We start from the raw sequence: 22,526 nt of genomic DNA on the forward strand, positions 1-22,526 counted from the left end.
CCTTTACTCTGTTTGTTTGTTTGTTCATTTATTTACTTTCCCAGACAGAAGCTGCAATTTCTGGCTGTCTCATTCTGTTTTAAACAGAATGGCCTTTTAGAACAGTCAGCAAGTCTGATAATTTTTGCAGAGTTACTGTTCCAGTAAAGGTGATGCACTTAATTTGTGCCCCTCCGCATAGAAGGTGTGGCTTCTTGGAAATGCCACTTGGCATTTTCAAAGCAACTCATAGCAGTTGGCTGCAACAATTCACAGAACCACAGAATCACAGAACAGGAGGATTGGAACGGACCTCAAGAGATCATCGATTCCAATTCCCTGCTAGAGCAAGTTCCCAACAAGTTGCACAGGTAGCTGTCCAGATGGGTCTGGAACATCTCCATAGAAGGAGGCTCCACCACCTCTCTGGGCAGCCTATTCCACTTCTCTGTCACCCTTACCATCAAGAAGTTCTTTGTGTGTTTCTATGGAACTTCCTACGTTCAAGTTTTAAGCCATTGCTCCTTGTCTTATTGCTATGCACCACTTAGAATAGCGTGGCATCATCCATTTGCCACCCACCTCCCTTCAGATATTTATACATATTAACCAGATTCCACTGGTGAAATAGGCAGAGTTGGTGCATAAGGTAACTTGTAGGCATGATTAGAAAACAAAGCTCTAAAGTTTAAATTTACGATAGAATCATAGAATCATTTCGGTTGAAAACGACCCTTAAAATCTTGAAGTCCAGCCATACATGTAACACTATCAAGTCCATCACTGATAGTGATGAACTTCACATCACATCTCTAAGCACCACATCCACATGTCTCTAAGAATCATAGAAACATAGAATATCCCAGGTTGGAAGAACCTGGAAGAACCACAAGAACCATTAAGTCCAATTCCAAGCTCCACAAAGGACCAAACCCAATGTCTGAGAGTGGTGTACCAACACTCCCTGAGCTCTGGCAGCTCAGGACAGTGTCCACTGCCCTGGGGAGCAGTCCCATGCCCACCATCCTCTGGTGCAGAGCCTGTCCCTAACCCCCACTGCCCCTTCCCTGACACACCTCCATGCCATTCCCTCAGGCCCTGCTGTGGTCCCCAGAGAGCAGAGCTCAGCGCTGCCCTCCGCTCCCTGTGAGGAGCTGCAGCCGCCATGATGCCTCCCCTCAGTTCCTCTGCTCTGGGCCCAACAAACCCAGGAGCCTCAGCTGCTTCCCATACATTTTGTTCTCCAGACCCTTCCCCATCTTTTTAGCTCTCCTTTGAATGCTCTCAAATAGTTTTATGCCCTTCTTATATTGTGGCACCCAAAAAAGCACCCAATGCTCGAGGCGAGCGTTGCACCATTGCAGAGTACAGTGGGACAAACACTGCCCTCTGAAAATCCTCTAGGGATGGCAACTCCACCATTTCCCTAGGCAGCCTGTCCAATGCCTAACTACCCTTTCCATAAATAAATCTTTCCTGATTTCCAATTTAAACCTCCCCTGGAGCAACTCAATACCATTTAAGGCTGAGTTAAAAGCTTGCCTCTTAAATGATACATTTCTATCAACTGTGTGGGAAAAAGCTGGTATTAGCTTGCAATTTGATTTTGTTTAAAAAAAAAAGGCAAGGAAGAGGGGCCACACTGCCTTATAACACTGTGGCAGGTAGATCCTTTTTTGACCCATTTTGCTAGAATGCATGAGCATGCAGTGGTCCTCTGTGATCAGGGACACAGCCTCTGGAACATCAAATTCTCTGTCCTCCACAAGCAGTACAGACAAGCTGGCTTTCCTGGCAGGGTAGTTTTTTTGTTACTTAGCTAAATGGATTTTGGAGCTTCTCTTCTCATGCTTAGAACTTTTGCTTTGAAAACCAAATAGGACAAAGGAAAAGCTGTCATCAGCTGTAAGGGGATTTTTATCATGGCATTTGAGAGGGCTTCATTGATTCGGGTGTAAGAATGACTGATGCACGCCATGAAGGGTAAGAGATGACAGAGTCTCAAAGCAAGGCTTTGTCCATGCACCCCATCTGCAAAAATACTCTCACCATGAAAAGGCACAACCATTCACCATGGCTTTGTACAACCCCTGTGGTGTCACAGCACTATTTATCTTCTCTATGTGACAAGACAAAAATAACAGAGATGAGGCTGACTCTCTGGAAAGTACCCTGCAAGAAATATGACAGCAGTACCTGACTACTTTTTGTCTGATGGTTTCCTTGCATCCGGGTGGCACAGCCTCAGTTCTTCAGCAGCTCCTTACGACAGCTGCACTTCAGACATCTGTGCCTGATCATCACTCCTAAAGTAAATCCAAACTAACATTTGTGGCAATGGGAGAACATCTCATTTGCATCAATAAAATACGGTGCTATTAATCACTTCACTAACTTACTGTTTAAGCAAATGATGCTTAAGAAATCTACAAACATAATACATGATCAACACTGGACTTAGACTATGACATATGGACAAGACTAGATGGAGCAGAAAAAGACACAAACATAAAAAAGTTTGTTCCATACCTGGATAACTGCAATCAAAACTTCTGCTATATTAATCTTTACCAACAGTGTTAATGACATTTTAATTAGGACATACTTATAAAAACCTACCTAAAATGATTGATGAACACCAAATAATTTTATACAGTGTAGAAGGGCAGTAATTCTGTAACCTAATGATTTAAAAAGCACTGCTAAATAATAATTCTGCTTTTGAACAAATTCAGCATAAGATTTATAACATGTTTAGAGTTTCATAACCATGATCTTTTTAAAGTTATTTCTAAAACAAAATTAACTATTGCTGCTAATAAACGAAGGCAGCTATTCAAATAATTCTAGCCTCAGTAAAACTATATATTTGTGCAGAAGAACAAAATATTTAACTGAGATGTGGAGAGTGCCAGAAAAAGACCCTGATGCATTTCTTTTTGGCAAAAAGCAGCACGCTTACCACTGGCTGTTCTGTAAAGTGTGGCCATTGGCCATTCTCAAATAAATTAAAAACGTTCTTTGATACACTGCATGAGTCACACACGGGCGCAGAACTTCACTTAGCATTTAGGGAAGTGTCCTGTGAGTAATTCCTGCTGCACCTATTCAGTAATAGAGCTGGTGAGCTCTTTTCATTGAGCAGTACGGATACTGAAAGAACAGAGTTTAGGGAGGTGAAGGGAGCACAAGTGTAAGTTAATTCAGGTCAAGGTGAATTCGTAACTCTGGCTGAAAAAATGAGGAAAAATATTTTCAAGATCCTTCTACCTGCATTTTCACTTCAGAATCCAAGCAAAAATTAAATAAAAGGTTATTTTTAAAATAACATAAACTGCATCTAAAATTGCTCAGATTGGTCCAAATGAATTTGAAAAAAATTGAAGGAAAATGAAAAAAAAAAAAATGAATTGCCATTTTTTCTTTCACTGAACATTTCCTAATTCTTTTCAGGCAAAACGTGCCATTTTCTTGCCTTATTTGTCAAGTAGTTTTCAAGAGCCCTGATTGTGGCAGATGTTGCAGAAGCACAAGGCAGGAAGGCATTCCCTCCCCACCTTCAGCAGCGACTGCAGGTTAGATACAATAACTAGGTGGATTTTTACCATCTGAATGCAAAAAGGTATAAAAAACTGTATTCAAATATTACAAAGCGACCCATTTACCATTTCTCATTATTGGCACAATGAACCCATTGCTCTTGAGCAAACATTTAAATGGCATATTTCAATGTTCAAATAGTGAAGTCCTAAAAGTCACCCCTCTGGGATGAGGTAAACAGAATACGTTTGAAGCTCAAAATACGGGAAAATTCTCCATCTTCTTTCACAACCAAGATTTTGTACAATCTTTATGTCTGTGTTACCGTTTTGTCACTGTTTCCACTGAACCTGTCATGAAACTATTTGTAAACACAAAAGGTCAGATCTTTACCTGTTGCTAATCTGCATTGCTTTCAAAGACCTGTAGTAATGACTTTCACTGGGCTCTGAGGTATATTCTGAATTTTGCACAAGTGAACTGACTTGGTTACATTCAGAAGCCTGAATTCCCTGCAGTAAAAGTTTCAGTGTTAGAAACACGGACAAAATCCAGCTTTATAGAGGGAAGTCAGTGTAGCCACAAAAGCATTATTTGCAGATAAAAGCAAATGAATGTGGTATAAACCAAAATGAGATCTATGCAAAATGAATGGCACTTATAACTTAGGAACAAATAGCATCATTGCTCCCATTATCTTTTTATCCATAATTTTCATAGGAGACCCAATAAAGTGCTATGAAGATGTAGCTGGCATCTAGAATTCACTACAAGTCAGACAACAATGATGGTTTTATATTGTCTACAAGCTTTTGAAGAAGGTCAGTTCAGAGATTATTTAAATTAAATCTAAATGGTAATGGCCTGCAGCTGCTCACACTTAATATGTTTGGCTTCACATATATTATTAATGAAAACTCCATGTAATTCTATTCATTTCAAACTTTTGAAGCCGCTGTTCTTATTTATCCTTCCAGATAGTTTCACTGTAATTACTAAAACAAATGAAATTATTGACGTTTAAGTGGGAATTCATAATCAAACAGCAAGGCTGAATACTTCCTTCTAAGGAAATGGTACATTAATACATAAATATGGTTATACTGCTCATGTCAAAGTGGAAGCATTGCCTGGCACTATTGATGCAGCGTGCAGCTAGACTTTTCTGGTTTGCAGCATAAGGAAGACATGCAAATCAAAATGGCCACTATTCAAATCTATGCCATTCACATCCATTCGGTTGCTTTCTTTGAGAAGTGTACCAAAATGATGCCACTAAAATAATAATTACTCTAATACAACATACATGTGTCATCTTCAGGCATGATTTTCACTTTCATCAACATATCGAAAACAACAACTAATAACCAATGAAACAACCCTGAAGAATTCCTCAGGGTACTGAATTTAACATGAATTCCTGTTAAAATGTGGAAAATAACTATCCTTGTTATGTTCATATATTTTTCTCACAGAAGGAGGACAATCACCACACTGCGATGAACGTGCCTCAAATGTTTGTGTTCAAACTGCCTTCATGATGTGGAATACCTCTAAAACCAACACATACACTAACATAACAGAGGCAGTTACTTTGTAGGGCTCTTTAAAAATAGCATGGCATGGAACTCAAACTGTCAGTGCATAAATTACTGCTGCCTTGAGGCTGCACTAACTTATGCATCCTTGTTTTCACCCCCTCACACACCTCCCCTGAAATTTCCCTTTCAGAAAGAAGCTCAGATCTACCCCTCACCTCTCCCCTGGTTGTGGCAGCCGTGATACAGTCATTACGAGCATGTAGGCTTGCCCATCACTTTGTACGGGAGGGAGGCAGAGAACAGGGCCACAAATGACTGAAAAACAGGAGGGCCTGAGTTTTATTTTCAAGAAATCTTTGCAAAAACTGTTACTGCAATAACTACGCGTTCATATAACTCATTATTTGTCTACAGCCAAGCATAATTTGATTTTCTTCCCTTAATAAAATCTTGATCTCATTTGAGGTTATCATTGTCAGTTCATGGACAGAAACAACTGATCGATAATGCTAGTACTACTAAGCAATAGGCAATTCTATCCACAGAGCATACACAGCAATTACTGACACCAGTGTAGTCAGCACAAAGGTTTGATCTTGCTCAGGCAAACAATGTCAGAGGACTGGCTTTTTTATTTTTCCACCTCCCTTCACCCCGTCTCCTTTCTTTTTTTCTATTTAAGAATAAAGCCTTACCTTCTCAATAAAAGATATGTTAAATTACACTAAAAGAAGACTCACATTTGCTCACCACATTATAATTTCCCCCTTTTAAGCAAGGTAAAAAAAAAAAAAAAGCCACTAAGAAATAAGATTGCAGCAAATAGCATTCTTTGATCTAGAAACACATTTACAATAACTTTAGTCTTCAGAGCAGATCATGACACAATGCAGTCTAGACTGTGATGGTATTACGTGTATATAATGCTGGCAAAATAATTAAACTGCACTGAAAGGATTTCATACTGCAGCTCTGACTTAAACTCATCAAATTAATTTCTTCATGAATTAATGCACATAGATTGAGGTCAGTGGAGTATACGGCTTTGACATTTCATAAAGATGAGTGATAATCATGGATTCTTCCACATATTTTAGATTGCTCAGCAAGATGTAACACCAATTGAAAATTACATCTAACAGAAGAAACATACTGTTTATATCATAACTTTATCCAACATTTTCGTTTATTTGATGTATTCACCCATTAGAACCACCCATACGTGGATATACCACCAACTACACCACACATACTGAACTGAAGGCACCCAGCATTCTAACAGATGCTTTCCCATGTTAATTCTGAGACCAAATCATTATTTCTGTATCACCAAGGGGATCACAGCAGAAATTTACATGCCATATACAGCCCTTGTGACAAAGATCGCGATAATATGCCTTTAGAGTGATCACCATGAATCACCTTTCTAAAAAAGACACCTAAAATTGACTGCGGTATGTACTCGGCTTCAGGGTGTTTAAAATATTCTAAAATACCCTGAGAATATCCCTAATAACCACTGTCACGTATTTTCCTCTCTGGAGAAGTCTCCTTAACTATGGCTGTGCAGTCCAGCCTGCTTAAGAACAGACTAGAACCACTGTCTTTGAGGCAGCTTCACATACCATGCCGTATAGAGAACATGAAAGGAACAGAAAGACTTTTCACCCATCAGTGGCCATTTCATCATTAGGCTAAGCTACAAGAGCTGGAAGTGGCTTTTTACTAAGGGGAAAGGCACCTCAGATAAATACTCATGAGAGAGAAGTGCTGATAAAAGAACAGAACACAAACAAAGCAAATTGGATCTGTCTTTGGCCGAGGGTAGCATGGTTTAATGCAGTGCATGGAGTACTCAAGCTCCTTTATAATCCCTTTCTCAAGTACAGCTGGGTATATTATCAATATCTGTATTATCAGAAATCAATTATTGCTCTTCTGAACATGAACAGAGAGTGAAGATGTAAATTATAACTTCACAAGCAGCAGAAGAAACACAATAAATATTAGCAGTTCACTCACATTACAGCAGTCCTCTTACATCTGGTATGTGTACAGCCCCAGCAACTCACTGCATGTAATTATTATCAGCATTGACAAAAATATCCCCAAAGCCAACAATACCTTAGGAGCTTCTAAGAAACCTTAACAACCAGTGCTTGGTATCTGCTAACCTTTCCAGACTGATGCTGCTTTATCATAACACGCACAATTCCAGCACACATCACTGCACCAGGGCCAGCAGCAGAAGTTGCCACAGTTCAGGCATATAAAATTCTTCAGTTTCAAACATGATGCACTGGCCCACACTGCTCACTAAATGACCACTGCCTTGGCAGAAACACCTTGTCTTCCTCAGGCTCAATTCCACTCACATGGAGAGTGCACAGATGCACTTCTCGTGCAAATCCAGACTTCATGGCACACCTAATCTGCACAGCAGAAACAGGAGAACCACCACCAATAAAGGACATATTTTGCCGTTGTAAGAGATGACAGCTCTGTGCTTAATCACTTAAATTGAAGAAGAGTTCTGAGTGAATGCTGCTCTGCAAATCACACCCTGGTGATCTGTTTCGTTGAGCTGTTAGCAACCAAGGTAAGCCAGAAATATTTTTAAGAGCAAAGCAACAGGCCATGAACATGATGAGCTTAGGATCAGGAGGAATAAAACTTTAGTCCACCTTTCTCACCCATGGATTCTTCTCTGCATTATGAATAAAAGCAAAAGAGCTGGCCAGCAAGAGCTCTGTATCTAGAGCTGAAGAAATGAATAAGCACTTGTTATGGAGTATAAAATTAATGGCAGGAACTTTTCACATTTTTTCTTCACAGATTAATACTTAATCATTTTATGGAGACACTCTTCGTTCTACAGTACTACAGTAGTTGTTTTACGTAGCTTCTGGAATGCATGCTTGCAGAAGAAGAAAGGAAAAAGACAGAAGAAAAAAAGGAAAAGGAAAGAGGAAAAGGAAAAAGGAAAAAAAGGTGTAATTTCAAATATCTCATGAGAAGCCAGAGAAAAATCTGTCTCCTCGAGAGAAAAAACCTTAAAAGAATCATTAACCCAAATATGAGGTCACTTCACTTGCCAGATGAGTGGGTTTATCAGAAACACATTTTTCTCTCCGAGTCATCTTTATGCTTCCTGAGTCAGCTGATATTTTCCAGGATGCAAAAGGCATACAGTCAAACTAGCTTAGTCAATTGTAAAGCACAGGAGAATAAACTAACCCTACTGGGGTCAAATATAGAAAGTGTGTAGATCAAATATAGGTGAAGGAAAATACTGATGCTGTAACTGATGGATCTTTCACACAAACTCCATGGCACACACCACTTGATTAAGTACCTTAAATGCAAAATTTCTTATTAATCTGTAACAAGTTTCTTCAAAGGCTCAAGTTTTCTTCCTAGGTGAGAAGGGAAATTCACAGTAAAATTTAAGGGAAGATGAACCTTGTGTAAGAATACAAAAAGCTGTTTTTCATCAGTAAACTGGCTACTGGCTTGCAGACTGTCATTCAGCATATCTCCTAAATTCTATGTGGTGTAGACTCAGCCATAGATCAGGCTATTAACCTAATCAGGGCCTGAATCTTCCATCTGAAAAACAGGATCAAAACCATTGTTTGCTCTATACAGGTGTGGCTAATCTTCATATATTCTTGTTTGACACCATCAAATGTGAATAACTTCAGAAGCACAAATTGCTTCTAACAAGGTGAAACTCTTACACACCATTCATCCAGCATGCTATACAGTCCTTATCAAAAGAAATGAAGCCCCTCTTTAGAGAGTGAGAAAAGAACATGCTATTGCTTAGCTGAGAGCCTAATTTTCACTATCTCAGGCCAATCTAAGAAAGAGGATTTGATTTAACTGTTGATTTAACTTGTTCAGATGCTTCAATTCAGTTGCACATTCCTCAAGCACTGCAGAAATTTCCTTTGCATTTGGCAGTTTTTACCACTTGCCCCCATTACAGAATCACAGAATGGCCAGGGTTGGAAGGGACCTCAAGGATCTTGAAGCTCCAACTCCCCTGCCACAGGCAGGGCCACCAACCTCCACATTTAGTACCAGACCAGGCTGCCCAAGGCCCCATCCAACCTGGCCTTGAACACCTCCAGGGATGGATGGGGTGCCCACAACCTCAGGGCAGCTGTTCCAGCACCTCACCACTCTCATAGTAAAGAACTTCCCCCTGACATCCAACCTCAATCTCCCCTCCCTCAACTTAAAACCACTTCCCCTTGTCCTGCAGTTATCTACCCTTTCAAAGAGTTGATTCCCCTCCTGTTTGCAGGCTCCCTTTAGGTACTGCAGGCTGCAATGAGGTCACCCCGCAGCCTTCTTTTCTCCAGGCTGAACAAGCCCAGCTCCCTCAGCCTGTCTCATTACCAGCCTCCACCTGGACACAGAGCATTGATCACCACCCTCTGTCTGCAGCCTGTTTCTTATCCATCGAGTGGTCCACCCATCAAATCCACATCCCTCCAATTTGGAGATAAGGATTGGTGGGGGACCATGTCAAAGGCCCTGCTCATGTCCAGGTAGATGACATCAGTAGTTGTAAGAGATTGTTCTTTTACATCATTGTCTCAAAGCTTGCTGGGGACAGAGATGAGTAAGTCCAAACAAGTCCTGGGCAAGAGTTGTGAAATCCTTAGTCTGAGGGACACAGATGGCCAAGGCCAGGGGCAACAAGAGAGAGATAAGCCGCAGCTTAATGGCTGTGAAGCGGCCTTTTGTGTGGCCTTATCTCGAGGAAGATGGCTGTCTCAGAAGGTGCTGCACGTGACTCTTACCCAAGTGCCCAGGAATGCCACGATGGCAGAAGAAGAAGGATAAAAAGGGGACCTACAATCGTGAGGTTGAGGTTTTCTGGCAAAAGATTCCTCATGAAGAAGTTTCTGCCATGAGAAGCCTCACAACCTGCCTTTCTCCTTCCTGGACTTGCTCTGCGCTCTACCACGATGCTGAAGAAGAACAGAGGTGTCTGCCATTAGAATCCTCACTACAGAATTCCTGGATACTGACAGACTCTCCTGGGCCTGCTACCTGAGTCCTGCTGCTTCCTCTCTGATTTGGAAAACATGTGATAACCACAGCAGGCAACTCCACTGAAATATGAATAAAGTTCATATACTAATGCAATATTACGCATCTCCCTCTTTCTTGAGTTCACCAAGAAATAATGCCGATTTCTTCCATCCCACTCAAAGAATCGACCCCTTCACACAGTCTTTAAGTCAGCAAGACAGATCACTTCCATGAACAGAACCAGCACAAGTCTCCCAGGTAATGCTCTGGGCACCTATAAATCAAAGTCAGCAGAGATTTCCAGCCTTGCTGTAAATATCAGTACAAAATAATAGATCCAAAGAAGCACTACTATACTCCTAGAGCTTTTGGATAAGATGGGTTAAATGAACAAGTTTGATAAAAGTGTATTTACAATCCTTTACATGTAAGTACTCTTTTTTTCTCATCCTTCTTTTCTAGCCTAAAATGTCCTGCAACCTCCCAGAGACAAACAAGTTCTACCTTGTCTCCTCTGGTTCCAAGCAAAGCCCTTCCTCATCTCTGAGACTCAGCTTTCTGTTAAGTCCTTGCCCTTGTTTCACAGCAAAAAGGCCAACAACTCCTCTCATGTATCTTTTCAACCCTTTAACCTGCTTCACCTGCTCTTGGAAAATATCTTGACTATTACCATTGTTTCAGGAAATCTGGAAATGTGAGATTCTGATCATTTAAATCTTGCTGATACACAAAAGCTCAACTGGGAAAAAAAGCTTCTGCTACTTTAATTAGTAGTACATTTAATACAAAAATTAAATGTGCTATGGCCATACCAAAAATTAAGAGATGCATATACATGAAAAGCTAAGTAATTAAACGCATGCATTTAGACAAATCAGTTTATAAATGCAAAGCCTTGAGACCTTCATCCCTACGGCATGGGCGATATGCTGTCAGTTCTCCTGTTTCCCAAGCAAGTTATTCAGGCTCCAGCTCATACTCCTAAGAGTACCAGTTGCTCTCATTAGTGCTACCTGAGAAACACACATCCTGCTTTGAGATTCCAGAAAATATTCATTCAGGACTTGCCCAGCTCACAGTCCATACCACTGAGTGTTCTGACTCATTTTTGTAAGCTGATTTCACACAGTTTGAGGTCAGATTCTGATGTGCTTCGTCACAACTGGAATCACACCGTGTGAGTGAGGCTACCATAAACACCCTATCCCAACTCCGCTATGTGTGTATGGGAGGAGGAATGACAGCACAACATTGCTGCATGAGTGCTACCTTGTTCTGCTGTCCCCATTCTTCATGGATGGGCTGACACACTTCCTCACTCCCAGCAGCTCCATGAAACAAGACACCTTTGTTGCACACATGCACATATTCTACTTGTTGTTGGCAAGTACTGCTGACAGTAGTGCATGTTCCAGCAGCTTCAAGGGATGCTCAGGCATTTTGCCTGGACATCTCAACACCAACCCTGTGTACATGTAAAACTTGTAAAGTGGCACAGAGCTTCAGTATAGAATCCCAGGATGAACTCTGTCTCTAGCTGCATCTTCGCCTTGCCAATATGATGCACCTCATGCTGGATGACTTTCAAAGCTGGTTCACTCCTTTTGTTCATAAGCTAGAAAAAGGGTTTATGTGATTAGCAGGGCTAAGCTAAACACATAGCAGCTAATGGCAAAGATCAGGAGAGAAATGCTTAAGGTTCAGTCCACTAAAAAGAACCAGCATCCATTCTCTCACACAGGGTCTCAGTGTTTGTTTGGGGAAGGATCAGTAAGAGAGCTTTCTTCTGTATCTCTGTACCACAGAGACCAAAAGAAAGGGAGTCTGTATGACGCTTTACAGGTTTCAGAGGAAATAAATGGAGGGTGATTATCAAAAAGCTCAATTTAACTGTTCAGGCTCAGACTGCTCTCTAACACATTTATGCAGTAAAGTCAATCAGTAAAGCAATCCTGGAATATTTCAGTTAGGATTCTGGCATGTTTCCTGAACAGTGCCTTAGTTCATACATTATACTGCTGAAAGCAACGAAGCAATGTGCCCTAAATAAGAATGTCACAATTTGCCTCTTTGTCAGGGTAAATTACTTATATTTCACACAAACATTGCTAAGCAGTATCTATGACTTACCATTCAATATAAATACAAGTTCTAGGCATTACAAGATGGTAAAATCACTCATTCTTTAAAGGCTGATAGTGAAAGAAACAGATCGTTTTCTTATTGCACATAACTACATAGAGTTATATCGTTCTTTAAATCTAGATAATGGATGTTCTACCACAAGGGTCTTTAAACTCTGTGTGTGAGCCAGAAAGCTCAATGGAATCAAGGTTTACTGCAACTCTTGCCCATTTTGACTCCATTGGTGTTTTACAGGCTTCCAAACATGCTCTGCATGTTCTGCTATTCTTTGCCATATTTAGAGACAATAATGGACTGATATTCAGAGAAATAATGTGAAGATTTTAAATCCTTTCCTTATTTGGAACGCGCAAACAAAATGCACTATATCAACTTGACAGATGCAACTGAGAAGAATTAAAGGGGTAAACAAGTTTTTATAACCAAGAATTATCATCCTTACATTGAAAATTGCCACATTTAATTCTAAGAAAACTGTCTGTGAATTTCCTTTATGTCCTTTCTCCTTCCTGCACTGGGGTCAAAGCAGCCCTAAAGCCAGTGGATCTCCCCTGCTCTGAAGAATAAACACATTAATGCTGCTAATAATGAGTTGAGCATTAACTGTTGATTCTTCAGACATTTGACTTTTCAGCAGGTGCTGAATTCAGGTGTTGCTAACACTGGTGTGGCTGCTGCCACCATTTTCTTTTTTTGCCCTTTACAAAAGAATGATCTCTACAAACGGAGATAAACACCACTTGAAATGCAGAAACACAATACAGAACTTCAGAAGCCAGCTTTGTGCTAAGAGGACTTCTTTTGCATCTGACTGTTGATGGAAGGTGATTAAAAGCAGGGGTCAGTCATTTACATTTTTCATTGCTGTTTTCAGAAGATACTCAGCCTACACAGGTATGCTGTACCACCACCTGATGTTCTGAAATCCCTGAGAACTCACCAGCTATTAAAGCTGTGTCTTTCTAGATTCCACAGAAAATTGGTCTTATCCCAGTCTTACCACCAAAAATGTTGTGTCCTACACATCTGTGTTTTTTTCAATGCAACTATTTCACCCTCCCCCAGTCATATCCATCACTTTAGTTTTGTGGAAGATATAATGAGCCTGGTTCTACAGACCTCTTCTTTTATCAGCTCAGATCTCTCATTCCCCAGGGAAAGCAGTACAGCAGCGACTTGTCCTTTGATAGCAATAGATAACTAACCTCATTTTGTAAAAGCAGAACGAAACAGAAGAGTTATTCTTTGTCTTCAGCAGCACTGAATCAGACCTCATTGCCATGTACTGAACCCAGTTGAAGAAAACTCAACGCCTTATGCATAATCATCAGGAAGCTTACAATCGCACTGTTTCCTTTTCTTTCTCACTTTCCTTTTTTTTTTTTTTTTTATTTTTTTGCTATTTACCTGGTGTTTATTCAACAGAGTACCACAGTGGAGGTGAATGGGACAGGTTATATTTTCCAGAGCTCTGCCCTTCTGCATACCTACCTATCAGTTATGCTCAGATCATATTTTTTGTATTTCTGTGGCAAAAATGATTAAAGATGTAGTTGCTTTTAGAAATTAAAGCAAATATTTGGAAATCTTAGCCACGCAAGCCAGGCCTTTAGATACCTGCTAATGTACCTCAGCTTTCACTCAGCCAATGTTAACCAATCAAAAAATGCTTAATAGCCAATGGTAAACCTATTTACCAAAGGTTTTTTTCTTGATTTCAAATATCCTTAGATACCTACTGAAAAAAAAAAGAAAAAAGAAAAAAAAAAGGACAGCATTGCAAGCTTGGACAGCTATTTAGTTAAAATGCCAAAATACGGTGGTCTATGTGCACCTGTGTCTGGACTGAGGTCCCACTCTGTAAGCTGTCATTATACAAACAAAAAGTCCTTCTATAGTTCTACAAGAATGAAGTTCATTATGATATAAATAAGAGAAAGAAGATGCACGTCACAGAGATCTCTTGGTGATATTTGCTTTAAGTGATCTGCATGACTGGAATCAGTGGTTTGGGTGCAGCAGACAGGATAAATCAAAATAATTTAGGACAAGAGGCCTGTGCTGTACTGACAGATGGGGAGTGAACAATCTGTACAAAGCAGCATTTCTCAGACAAAAATAAACCAAAACGTTAGTTAAGAAACATTTTGGAAATTTAAATAAATAAAAGCTTCAGTATTGTAATCTAATGTACCACTTTTATCATTAAACCAAGAGAAGTACTTCACTTTACCACAACAGGAAGAAGGCTATGAAAACCACAAGCCAGCCTCTCCACACCTTCATAGGGTGTTACTCCACACCACTGCCTTCAGTGGAATCATGCATGGACTGCAGCAGCACCAAGCAAGAGGAGGGATGGACCTGAAGACTGGAAATGAACTTGAGATTTTTGATGAAATATAATCCCCAGCACGAGATGCAAAAGGTGACTTTTGTGACAAGCATCATCCAAATTCATAACGGCTTTCTGTGTGTAACCTCATCTTCCTTCACCCTGACATAATCTTAATTAGTCTTAGTTCTACTGCAGAGAAGCCCAGTGAGGCAGTTAGCGCCATGTAATTAATCAGATGTTTCACATGTATCACAGTAACCAACAGTGTCAACTTTCTGATACAGCTAACACAGAGAAAAAACTCTGCCCCTCCTTTTCACATGAACTGAACCATGTGGCATGGAATAAACACAGGACGTTTCCTTCTAAGCACTGCTTAATGTCCTTTCTTCCTCTAACAGATATTTCCTAATGCAAAGTATATATATATATTTTTTTTTCTGCTGGTACAGGAAAACACACAATTTGGTATTTCTCTTAAATTTCAGCTTCTTCACAGAAGAAGTCCAGCAGCTGAAGCAAGCAATAAGAGATAAGTGTTGCTTCTGGAATTCATAAATCTCAGGCATTATTTTTTTTTCCCCCTTGTGCTTTAGCAGCCAAGTTCCTGTTTTTAAGAAATGCAATTTTGCACCTGCACATAAATATGCATTTGAAAGCACTATCTGCAACATGCAGTCATCACATAGCAACAGAAAATGAAGTACTTGCATAAAATAAACATATACAATGCACACACATTTATTCACTGGATTAAAAGCTTCACCACCTATCTAAGTAATTGTAGATATTAGCTTTGTTCTACAGTTTGAGATTTATCTTTTGTCCTCATTGCAGGAACCAAATGCTGTGGTGTTGTGCCTACTGGCACCACAGGGGAAACCATATGATTATGTTGTTTGATGGCAAAGAAGGAAAAAAAACATTGCTTAAGGAAAGCAATTTTATAAAGAAGCTGACTGTCCATTCTCCTAAGCTTGCCCTAAAATAGTTCAAGGAGCAGTATAAAACCACAAGAAGGCTTTGTACAGCATCTGTAATACGCAGTGGTATTTATTAATAGCAAATGCAATACTTAATACACAGCAGTGTTTTGCTTGCAAGAACAACTTACTCCATAACTAATATTCACCATAAGAAAGAGCAGCCTAATGTTTTGCAATTTCTCAGATTCTCAGAACAAACCAATGAGATGATAATCCTCCTAAAAGGCAGTATATAATGGTAGTTCATTTCAGGAATTGGCAGGGAATAGCTTAACACCTTCTCTCTAACGTGCTTGTGCTCCAGAGCAGTGAAGTTCCTCACACAGGAATTACTAAGAATTGTAACAGCCCCAGTGTTTTCACTTGTGGTGGTATCTCAGGACAGGAACACATATAGTCTTATTTGCTATCTGAAACATAGAGTCACCGTTACTGTGGAAGATCTTGGGATGTCTTTTGTACCTAAATGCCTATCACAAGACATGAGGCAGGCTACTGGAACTGCCAAAAGTTTCAGGTGCTGTCATCCATGACTACTGTGCCAAAGGAAGGAATAGAATATCTGCTTCTCACTTTCTAATGCCGTGCTCTCTTCTATACAAATCTTTTAAATTTCTTCTAATGCTGGAAAAATACAGTAATTGTAGTTTTGATAGAACTGCTGCCAGCTTTGTTTTATAACCTGAATAAACCCAGGGTAACAAAATACAGTTAACAGTTCACTCTTGCTCCTATTTTAGCAGAAGGCAAATATGTTATCAAACAACAGCAGTGAGCGGGTATGTAAAGGAAGGAAAGATAAGATGTGGCAGATGCACATCAGAAACAACTCACAGCACATCATCAAGCTATGTATATGCACTGATGACTCTTCCATCTCAAAGGCACCGGTGTCCTTTATCTTCTAACTCTCAGCTACATTTTATAATCCTAGAGCCAGCTATGCTCTCATCTAACTCAGACTCCCCACTCTGGTAGCCTCAGTCTGAATGTCTGACAGAACATTTGGCTAGCATAGCATGCACACTAGCCACAATGGGTTCACAATGTGATTTTAATTAGTGTTTCTAAGATTGTTAGCAGGATGTGAATGGAAAGTACACAGGCAGAAAGCAACAGAGCTTAAGCAAAATTCATGGGGCTAATTTCACCAGCAAGATCTGTGATTTAAAAACTCATGGCACTCTTAGCTTTTCCATATTTTCCTTAACCAACCTTTTCTACCTGATCTCGATCTAAGTAATACTTAGCATCTCCAGATCACTAAAAAATGCTGAACTCCTGGCATTCTGATACTTAGCAGTCTGAAAACCACCTTCAGTGTACAGTACGTCCTTAGTTGGGTGATATAATTAATCTTCAGTGTAAAAACCATAGCCACTGAAGACTTGCTCTCCACCCAATACGTAGTAGGTCAGGGTATCAGAACTCTGTCATGGGAATTGGGAATGGAATCGGAGATTCTTTGGCTCTACCCAGACTCCTCTGAAGGTGTTGGAGTTATTAATGAAAAAAAAAAAAACTGGTAGGAAGGGCAGTGACACTTCTCCCTGATGAAAGAAATATAAAAACCTGTAATTAAGCAAATTCGGTATACTCAGAGAACCTGGCAACAGTTGCTCCACAGAAATATGCAAGTTTCACAGAAAATGGCCTCTGCTGTTCAGATCTACCTTTGACAGGATTTGTTACCAAGGGTGCAGTAATTAGCCAGCAGTTGGTTTAACCACGGATACACTGACTTTAACGTATCTTCATTTTGTAAAGTGCATCTCTGGTCACTCTTGTCAGGTATCTACCTTCATCTCTAAACATCTGTGTGACATATCTAGAGCATCTTTACTCTAGCAGAGCCCTAAAGCATTTTATGCATTATATTCTTAGGCTGCTATTGATGCTCAGATGTTTCCAGCATGTAAATTGGCATGGACTGTTTTTATCCAGCAATGGGAGAAACACATTTATGTAAAGCAATGAGGGATTTACAATGCCACGCAGAGCGGAAAGTCTTGCTTAACAGTATTCTTCATATTGTTGATTTTATTTATTTTGCAAGGACTCAGAAATCCTAGTGAGTGTTGACTTTGCAGCTGTGTTGAAACCAGGTGTTCCAAATTGAATGCTTACAGTATCCTCCAGGCAACATCTTTACAAATGACAAGTGCAATGAACATGCCCCCTTCTCATCTATCCCCTCATTTTTGTTCCTTCGAAACAAACTTTTTTTCTAGGAATTTGCAACCACTGATTCTGGTAATAGTGAGAACTATTTCAGTGAGAACTATTGGTGATCAGTGTATGGTTGGACTGGGTGATCCTGCGGGTCTTTTCCAACCTTGGTGATTCTATGATTCTATACACTTGTGCAAATTATAAAGCAGGGAAGTCAAATCAAACAACAGTGCTTACCCCGTTCTGTGTCATAGAGGTACACAAACTTCTCCCACTTGTAATAGGTCAAGAGACTCAAGATGGCTCCTTTTAATGCTGGCCGCATTTGGATGACAAACTGCACGTCTGCATCTGTTGGGAAGCTGGGTGTGATGAAGGACGTGTGAAGGGCTCCACAAAATGACGTCAGTGTGTTCATTGACATCTGGTCATAGAATCCAAAGATGGCATAAACTCCTCTGGAAAACTGTGAGCAAACTGACAAAGAGAAACAGGAATTAAAAACTGAAATACAATGAATGCAAAAAAAAAAAAAAAAAACAAAAAAAAACATGTTGAAGTACATTTGAAGTAAGCCCACTTACTGAATCCTGAAATTATTTTGTATGATGCAATAGACCAAATGAATTTGCGAGATATTATATACTAATTTCAGTGTAGCCGACAGAGAGATTGCATCAGAGATGGCAAAGGAACCTCACAGGCTAAGTGCAAAGCTCTGTCCATAGCAAGGACTGTGATTGTGATCGGGAGATAAATGAAGTACAATACAGCACAGAAGCACTTCTAAACCAAAACATTTCTGGACTGAGATAAGCAAGTCCCATTTGTAATGAAAAATACGCTTCCAAGAAAAATGATGACTCAGTGTTAACAATTCCACTTGCCAAGAGTTGGATTTAACAACAATTTTCAAATAGCCCCATTAACCATTTTTGCCAAAACTCTGCATACGTAACTTTTCAGAAAGCAAGAATATGTTACTGGTTAGGAAGACATGACTTCTAAAAAAAAGAAAAAATAAAATAAAATAAAAATACAACATTGCTATTTCTGTAAGTATCATCATGAAACGTTTCCTATCATAAATGCTATTCAGAATCACCAAAACCTGTTAAAGTAATTTCTTAAAGGATTCTCCACCATATTAGCTCATTAGCCTCACAGATAACACCTTAGATAGGTACTCAGGTGTGAAAATTCAATTTTCTTCCAGAAGTGCAGATGCAAAAATAGTAATGCCATTAAGGAATTTAATTGTTTAAGGCACTCTAACAGGCCTTGACCAGAAGTAGACACCAGCAGCAAATAACAGCTGACGCAGGCAGAAAAGAGATGCACACGAGACAGGAGAGGGAATGAGTACCGATATCCTAAAGAAAAGTTTGCAAAAGTTCCCAACCACAGCCAAGAAGAGATATAAAAGAAGTTACAATGCAGCAAGAATTAACTCCCAGAGGCACGACTGAGGAATTAAACACACAGTTTCAAAAGGCATTTCATTAAACTATATACCAGCAGGATAGAAAGCAGAAAAGCTACCATAAAAATTATCCGCTGAAGTAACAAATAAAAGGCAGTAACTTACAGGTGAACAAAAGGGAAAAATAAAGACTATGCAACAAAGTCTGGCAGTCTCCAAATCATTTCAATGGCATATAAACTCTCTAATTCCATCATAACAGTCACTGAAGTGGGGCAAGCAGGAGCTGGGTGTCCTCAAATACACTGAGTCAGTATCTCACGGATCAGGCTTCTCTTACATATTTATTAATGGCCTAGTTTACCAGTTTTTATGTAGATTCTTACTGAGGAGAAAGCAAAAGAGAGCAAGTCACTGTATTCCAGGAAATATCCCTTCACACAATGCAAACAAAACATACCTCCAAAAGCCTCCTGATGCCAAATGCCCAGAGCATTTCAAGCGATCCCAGATTCACCTGTTCTTTCTTATCAGCTCTGAGACTTGGGAATACTTCTGAACTATGACTCCAATGAAATTTCAGAGTTATAGGAACCTGAATGAAGACTCAGCAGGGGCTCAGAAAGCTTGTGCTTATGTTAGCATAAGCTAACGCTCTCAAGCAGCGAGTAAGCAGAGACTGAAATCAGGCTGTGGACAGCCTGTTCAAGGAACGTTTAGATGCTGTGTTAAGGGACGTGGTTTAGTGAGAACTGTTGGTGATCGGTGGATGGTTGGACTGGATGATCTTGCAGGTCAGAATCACAGAGTTGTAGGGGTTGGAAGGGACCTCCAGAGATCATCGAGTCCAACCCCCCTGCCAAAGCAGGTTCCCTACAGCAGGTAGCACAGGTCGGCATCCAGGCAGGTCTTGAACATCTCCAGAGAAGGAGACTCCACCACCCCCCTGGGCAGCCTGTTCCAGTGCTCCGTCACCTCTCTGTAAAGAAGTTCCTTCGCACATCTGTGCAGAGCTTCCTGTGCTGCAGTTTCCAGCCGTTTCCCCTTGTCCTGTCTCCACTCACCACTGAAAACTGTCTGTCCTCGCCATTCTGCCCCCCACACCTTAGACACTTATAGACCTGGATCAGGTCTTTTCCAACCTTCAGGATTCTATGCTTCTATGACCATAATTAAGTCCTTCTCCAAGCACCATCCAACAGCAAAGATGGAGCTACTGTTGGCAGCAGACAACCCACTGCAGCCAAGAGCTTCTGATCTGCCCTTTTGGATACTTGCACCTATTTTTCCTACAGAATTCTGGAGGATCATCAACAATAACTTCTAACAAAAGTATCCCCCTGCCCAGAACTATTTTCCAACTTAGATCTCTGTTCACTGCAGATCTTCAAAATTTAACACTTTTAATAGGCTATCAGTAGACCAGCTTTTAATATCTTCATCTCTTAAGCTCCTCTGCTTTTTTCTTTATAGCTTATTCTTCTTGACTAGCTATTCTGCATGCACTGTAGGGTGCCAATTCAATTTTACTGGCCCATTTAAAAGCCAAATAAACCTTTGTTTTTATAAGGGGGAGATAAAAAGACCAATTATCTTGGTCCTCGATGTTCATTTGTGTTCTGAACTGACAATTTTGTTATGGTTTTGTAGCACTAGGTCTTTTGTTTATTCTGTGACCTAATCTCTTCTACGATCAGATGAAGCTCCTGAAGACACCGATGAAGCCATGGCCATCCAAAAACCAAACACATCATTACATTCATTTTAATGACATTACTATTCTAACATTGAATTATTCTAAATCAAAGCAAAATAATAATTACTAAAAAAAAAGTAGCTAAACCTTAGCTTTCAGCTCATTATGCAAACTGCCTTCCATTGACATTCAGAACGATCCTCATTTTAGAGTAAGAATTCTGGTATTTTCCTTAATTAACCACCATTGATTTATATTTGTTTTTCCCCCTTTGAAAAATGCACATGGTCAAACTCATACTCTGGCATTAAAAAACTGATTTGGATGAATCCTGATGAAACCTTGCTGCCCCCAAAATGGCCTTTTTTCTTTCTTTTTTTCTGAGATGTCTTTAAGATTTGTTTTTCAGTTATTGCTTCTACTACTGAGGATGTACAACCATTCACAGGACAGCACATATCCAAGTTGCTTTACCACCTCAACTGAAAGAACTGCATAGCCCCTATGCAATGGAAGACCACAATAAGCTGTAACTTTAGCATCAGGTGCAGGACAGACACAACTTTACTTAGGTAGGCTTAACTCTGAATTTGTTGTCCGAGTAAGCTGAGAGTAAGAAGCCACATGCCATCAGGTTCAAAAAAGGCAGGGATGTATGGCAGAAGCCTGTGAATTCTCAAGCATGCCAAGAGAAGAGAAGGAACTTCTGGGTCATGAGACTGAATTGCTTTCTGCAAAGGAAAGAAAATGCCCAGAGCAAGACTGATCACAGCAGTGAGCACATTTGTTAAAAATGTAATAGTAAAAAGCAACAATGAACAAACAAATAACAACAAAAGCAAAAATGGCAACAAAGCACGTACACAGCACCAGCAATAAAAACACAAACCTAATCAAACCCAAATAAATTAAATCTTTGCATCTCAACTGAACAGCAGCTGAACCATCCAGACACCAGCGTGACTCGGTGAACCCAACTTCTGCTGCTCCACCAGCAGATCCAGTCACATCAGCCCCTTCACAGAAACTTGCCAAGATTAACCAGACAATCATTTTTTTCACTCTGACCCCATGAAGGCTCCAGGTCAGAATCTCAAAAGGTGCCCCATTTCACACAAGCTACAACATGTTTAGTGTCTTTTTTATAATTTATTTTTTGCTTTCTAGCTGTATTTAGCTGTCCTACCTTTTGTGACTGTGAGTACTCCTGACACAGCAAGATTGTACAGGCTCTGACATCCCTACTGTCTGTTGCCTGGAAGCTAAAGTCAGATATCTCTGACACCTTTTTATTTTATTTTTTAAGTCCAATTCTCACGCTAAAAAAAAAAACCCTGAAACTTCACTAGGAACATTTGTAAGTAGGTTTGGATTTTGCTTGTTGTATAATCAAAGAATAGTAGGATGTTATAATCACAAACAAGAGAGTTAGGCAAAGTAGACTATGATAACAAAAGAGAATAAATAGAAGGCTTACCCCTACACTGGGATCACCCATAAAACACCAGTAGAGGTGACCTCCAGAAAAGATCCTTCCCTACTGGTAGCCAGCTCTTAAATAGGTCTAGGAATTGCCTTCACCTGTGCTCTGGCTGACTCATGGCTCGCCTCAGGTGATCGATCAGAGGTTCAGGCCGTCACTCAGCAGCTCCCATGC

The 22,526-nt window shown here is 40.0% G+C and overlaps 1 protein-coding gene across 2 annotated transcripts in view; it reads right to left on the reverse strand.

Moving 5' to 3' along the window:
- Positions 1-22,526, reverse strand: part of GRIA3 (glutamate ionotropic receptor AMPA type subunit 3) — a 141,949-nt gene that overhangs the window by 89,747 nt on the left and 29,676 nt on the right. For both annotated transcript variants that reach the window (XM_042876548.1, XM_042876549.1), the window contains exon 3: positions 17,988-18,227. In XM_042876548.1, the coding sequence (XP_042732482.1) occupies positions 17,988-18,227 (240 nt within the window). The remainder of the gene's footprint in view (positions 1-17,987; positions 18,228-22,526) is intronic.

This window comes from Lagopus leucura, unplaced genomic scaffold, assembly GCF_019238085.1.
Source record: "Lagopus leucura isolate 7727_CA_CO unplaced genomic scaffold, USGS_WTPT01 Super-Scaffold_100016, whole genome shotgun sequence".
Lineage (NCBI taxonomy): Eukaryota > Metazoa > Chordata > Aves > Galliformes > Phasianidae > Lagopus > Lagopus leucura.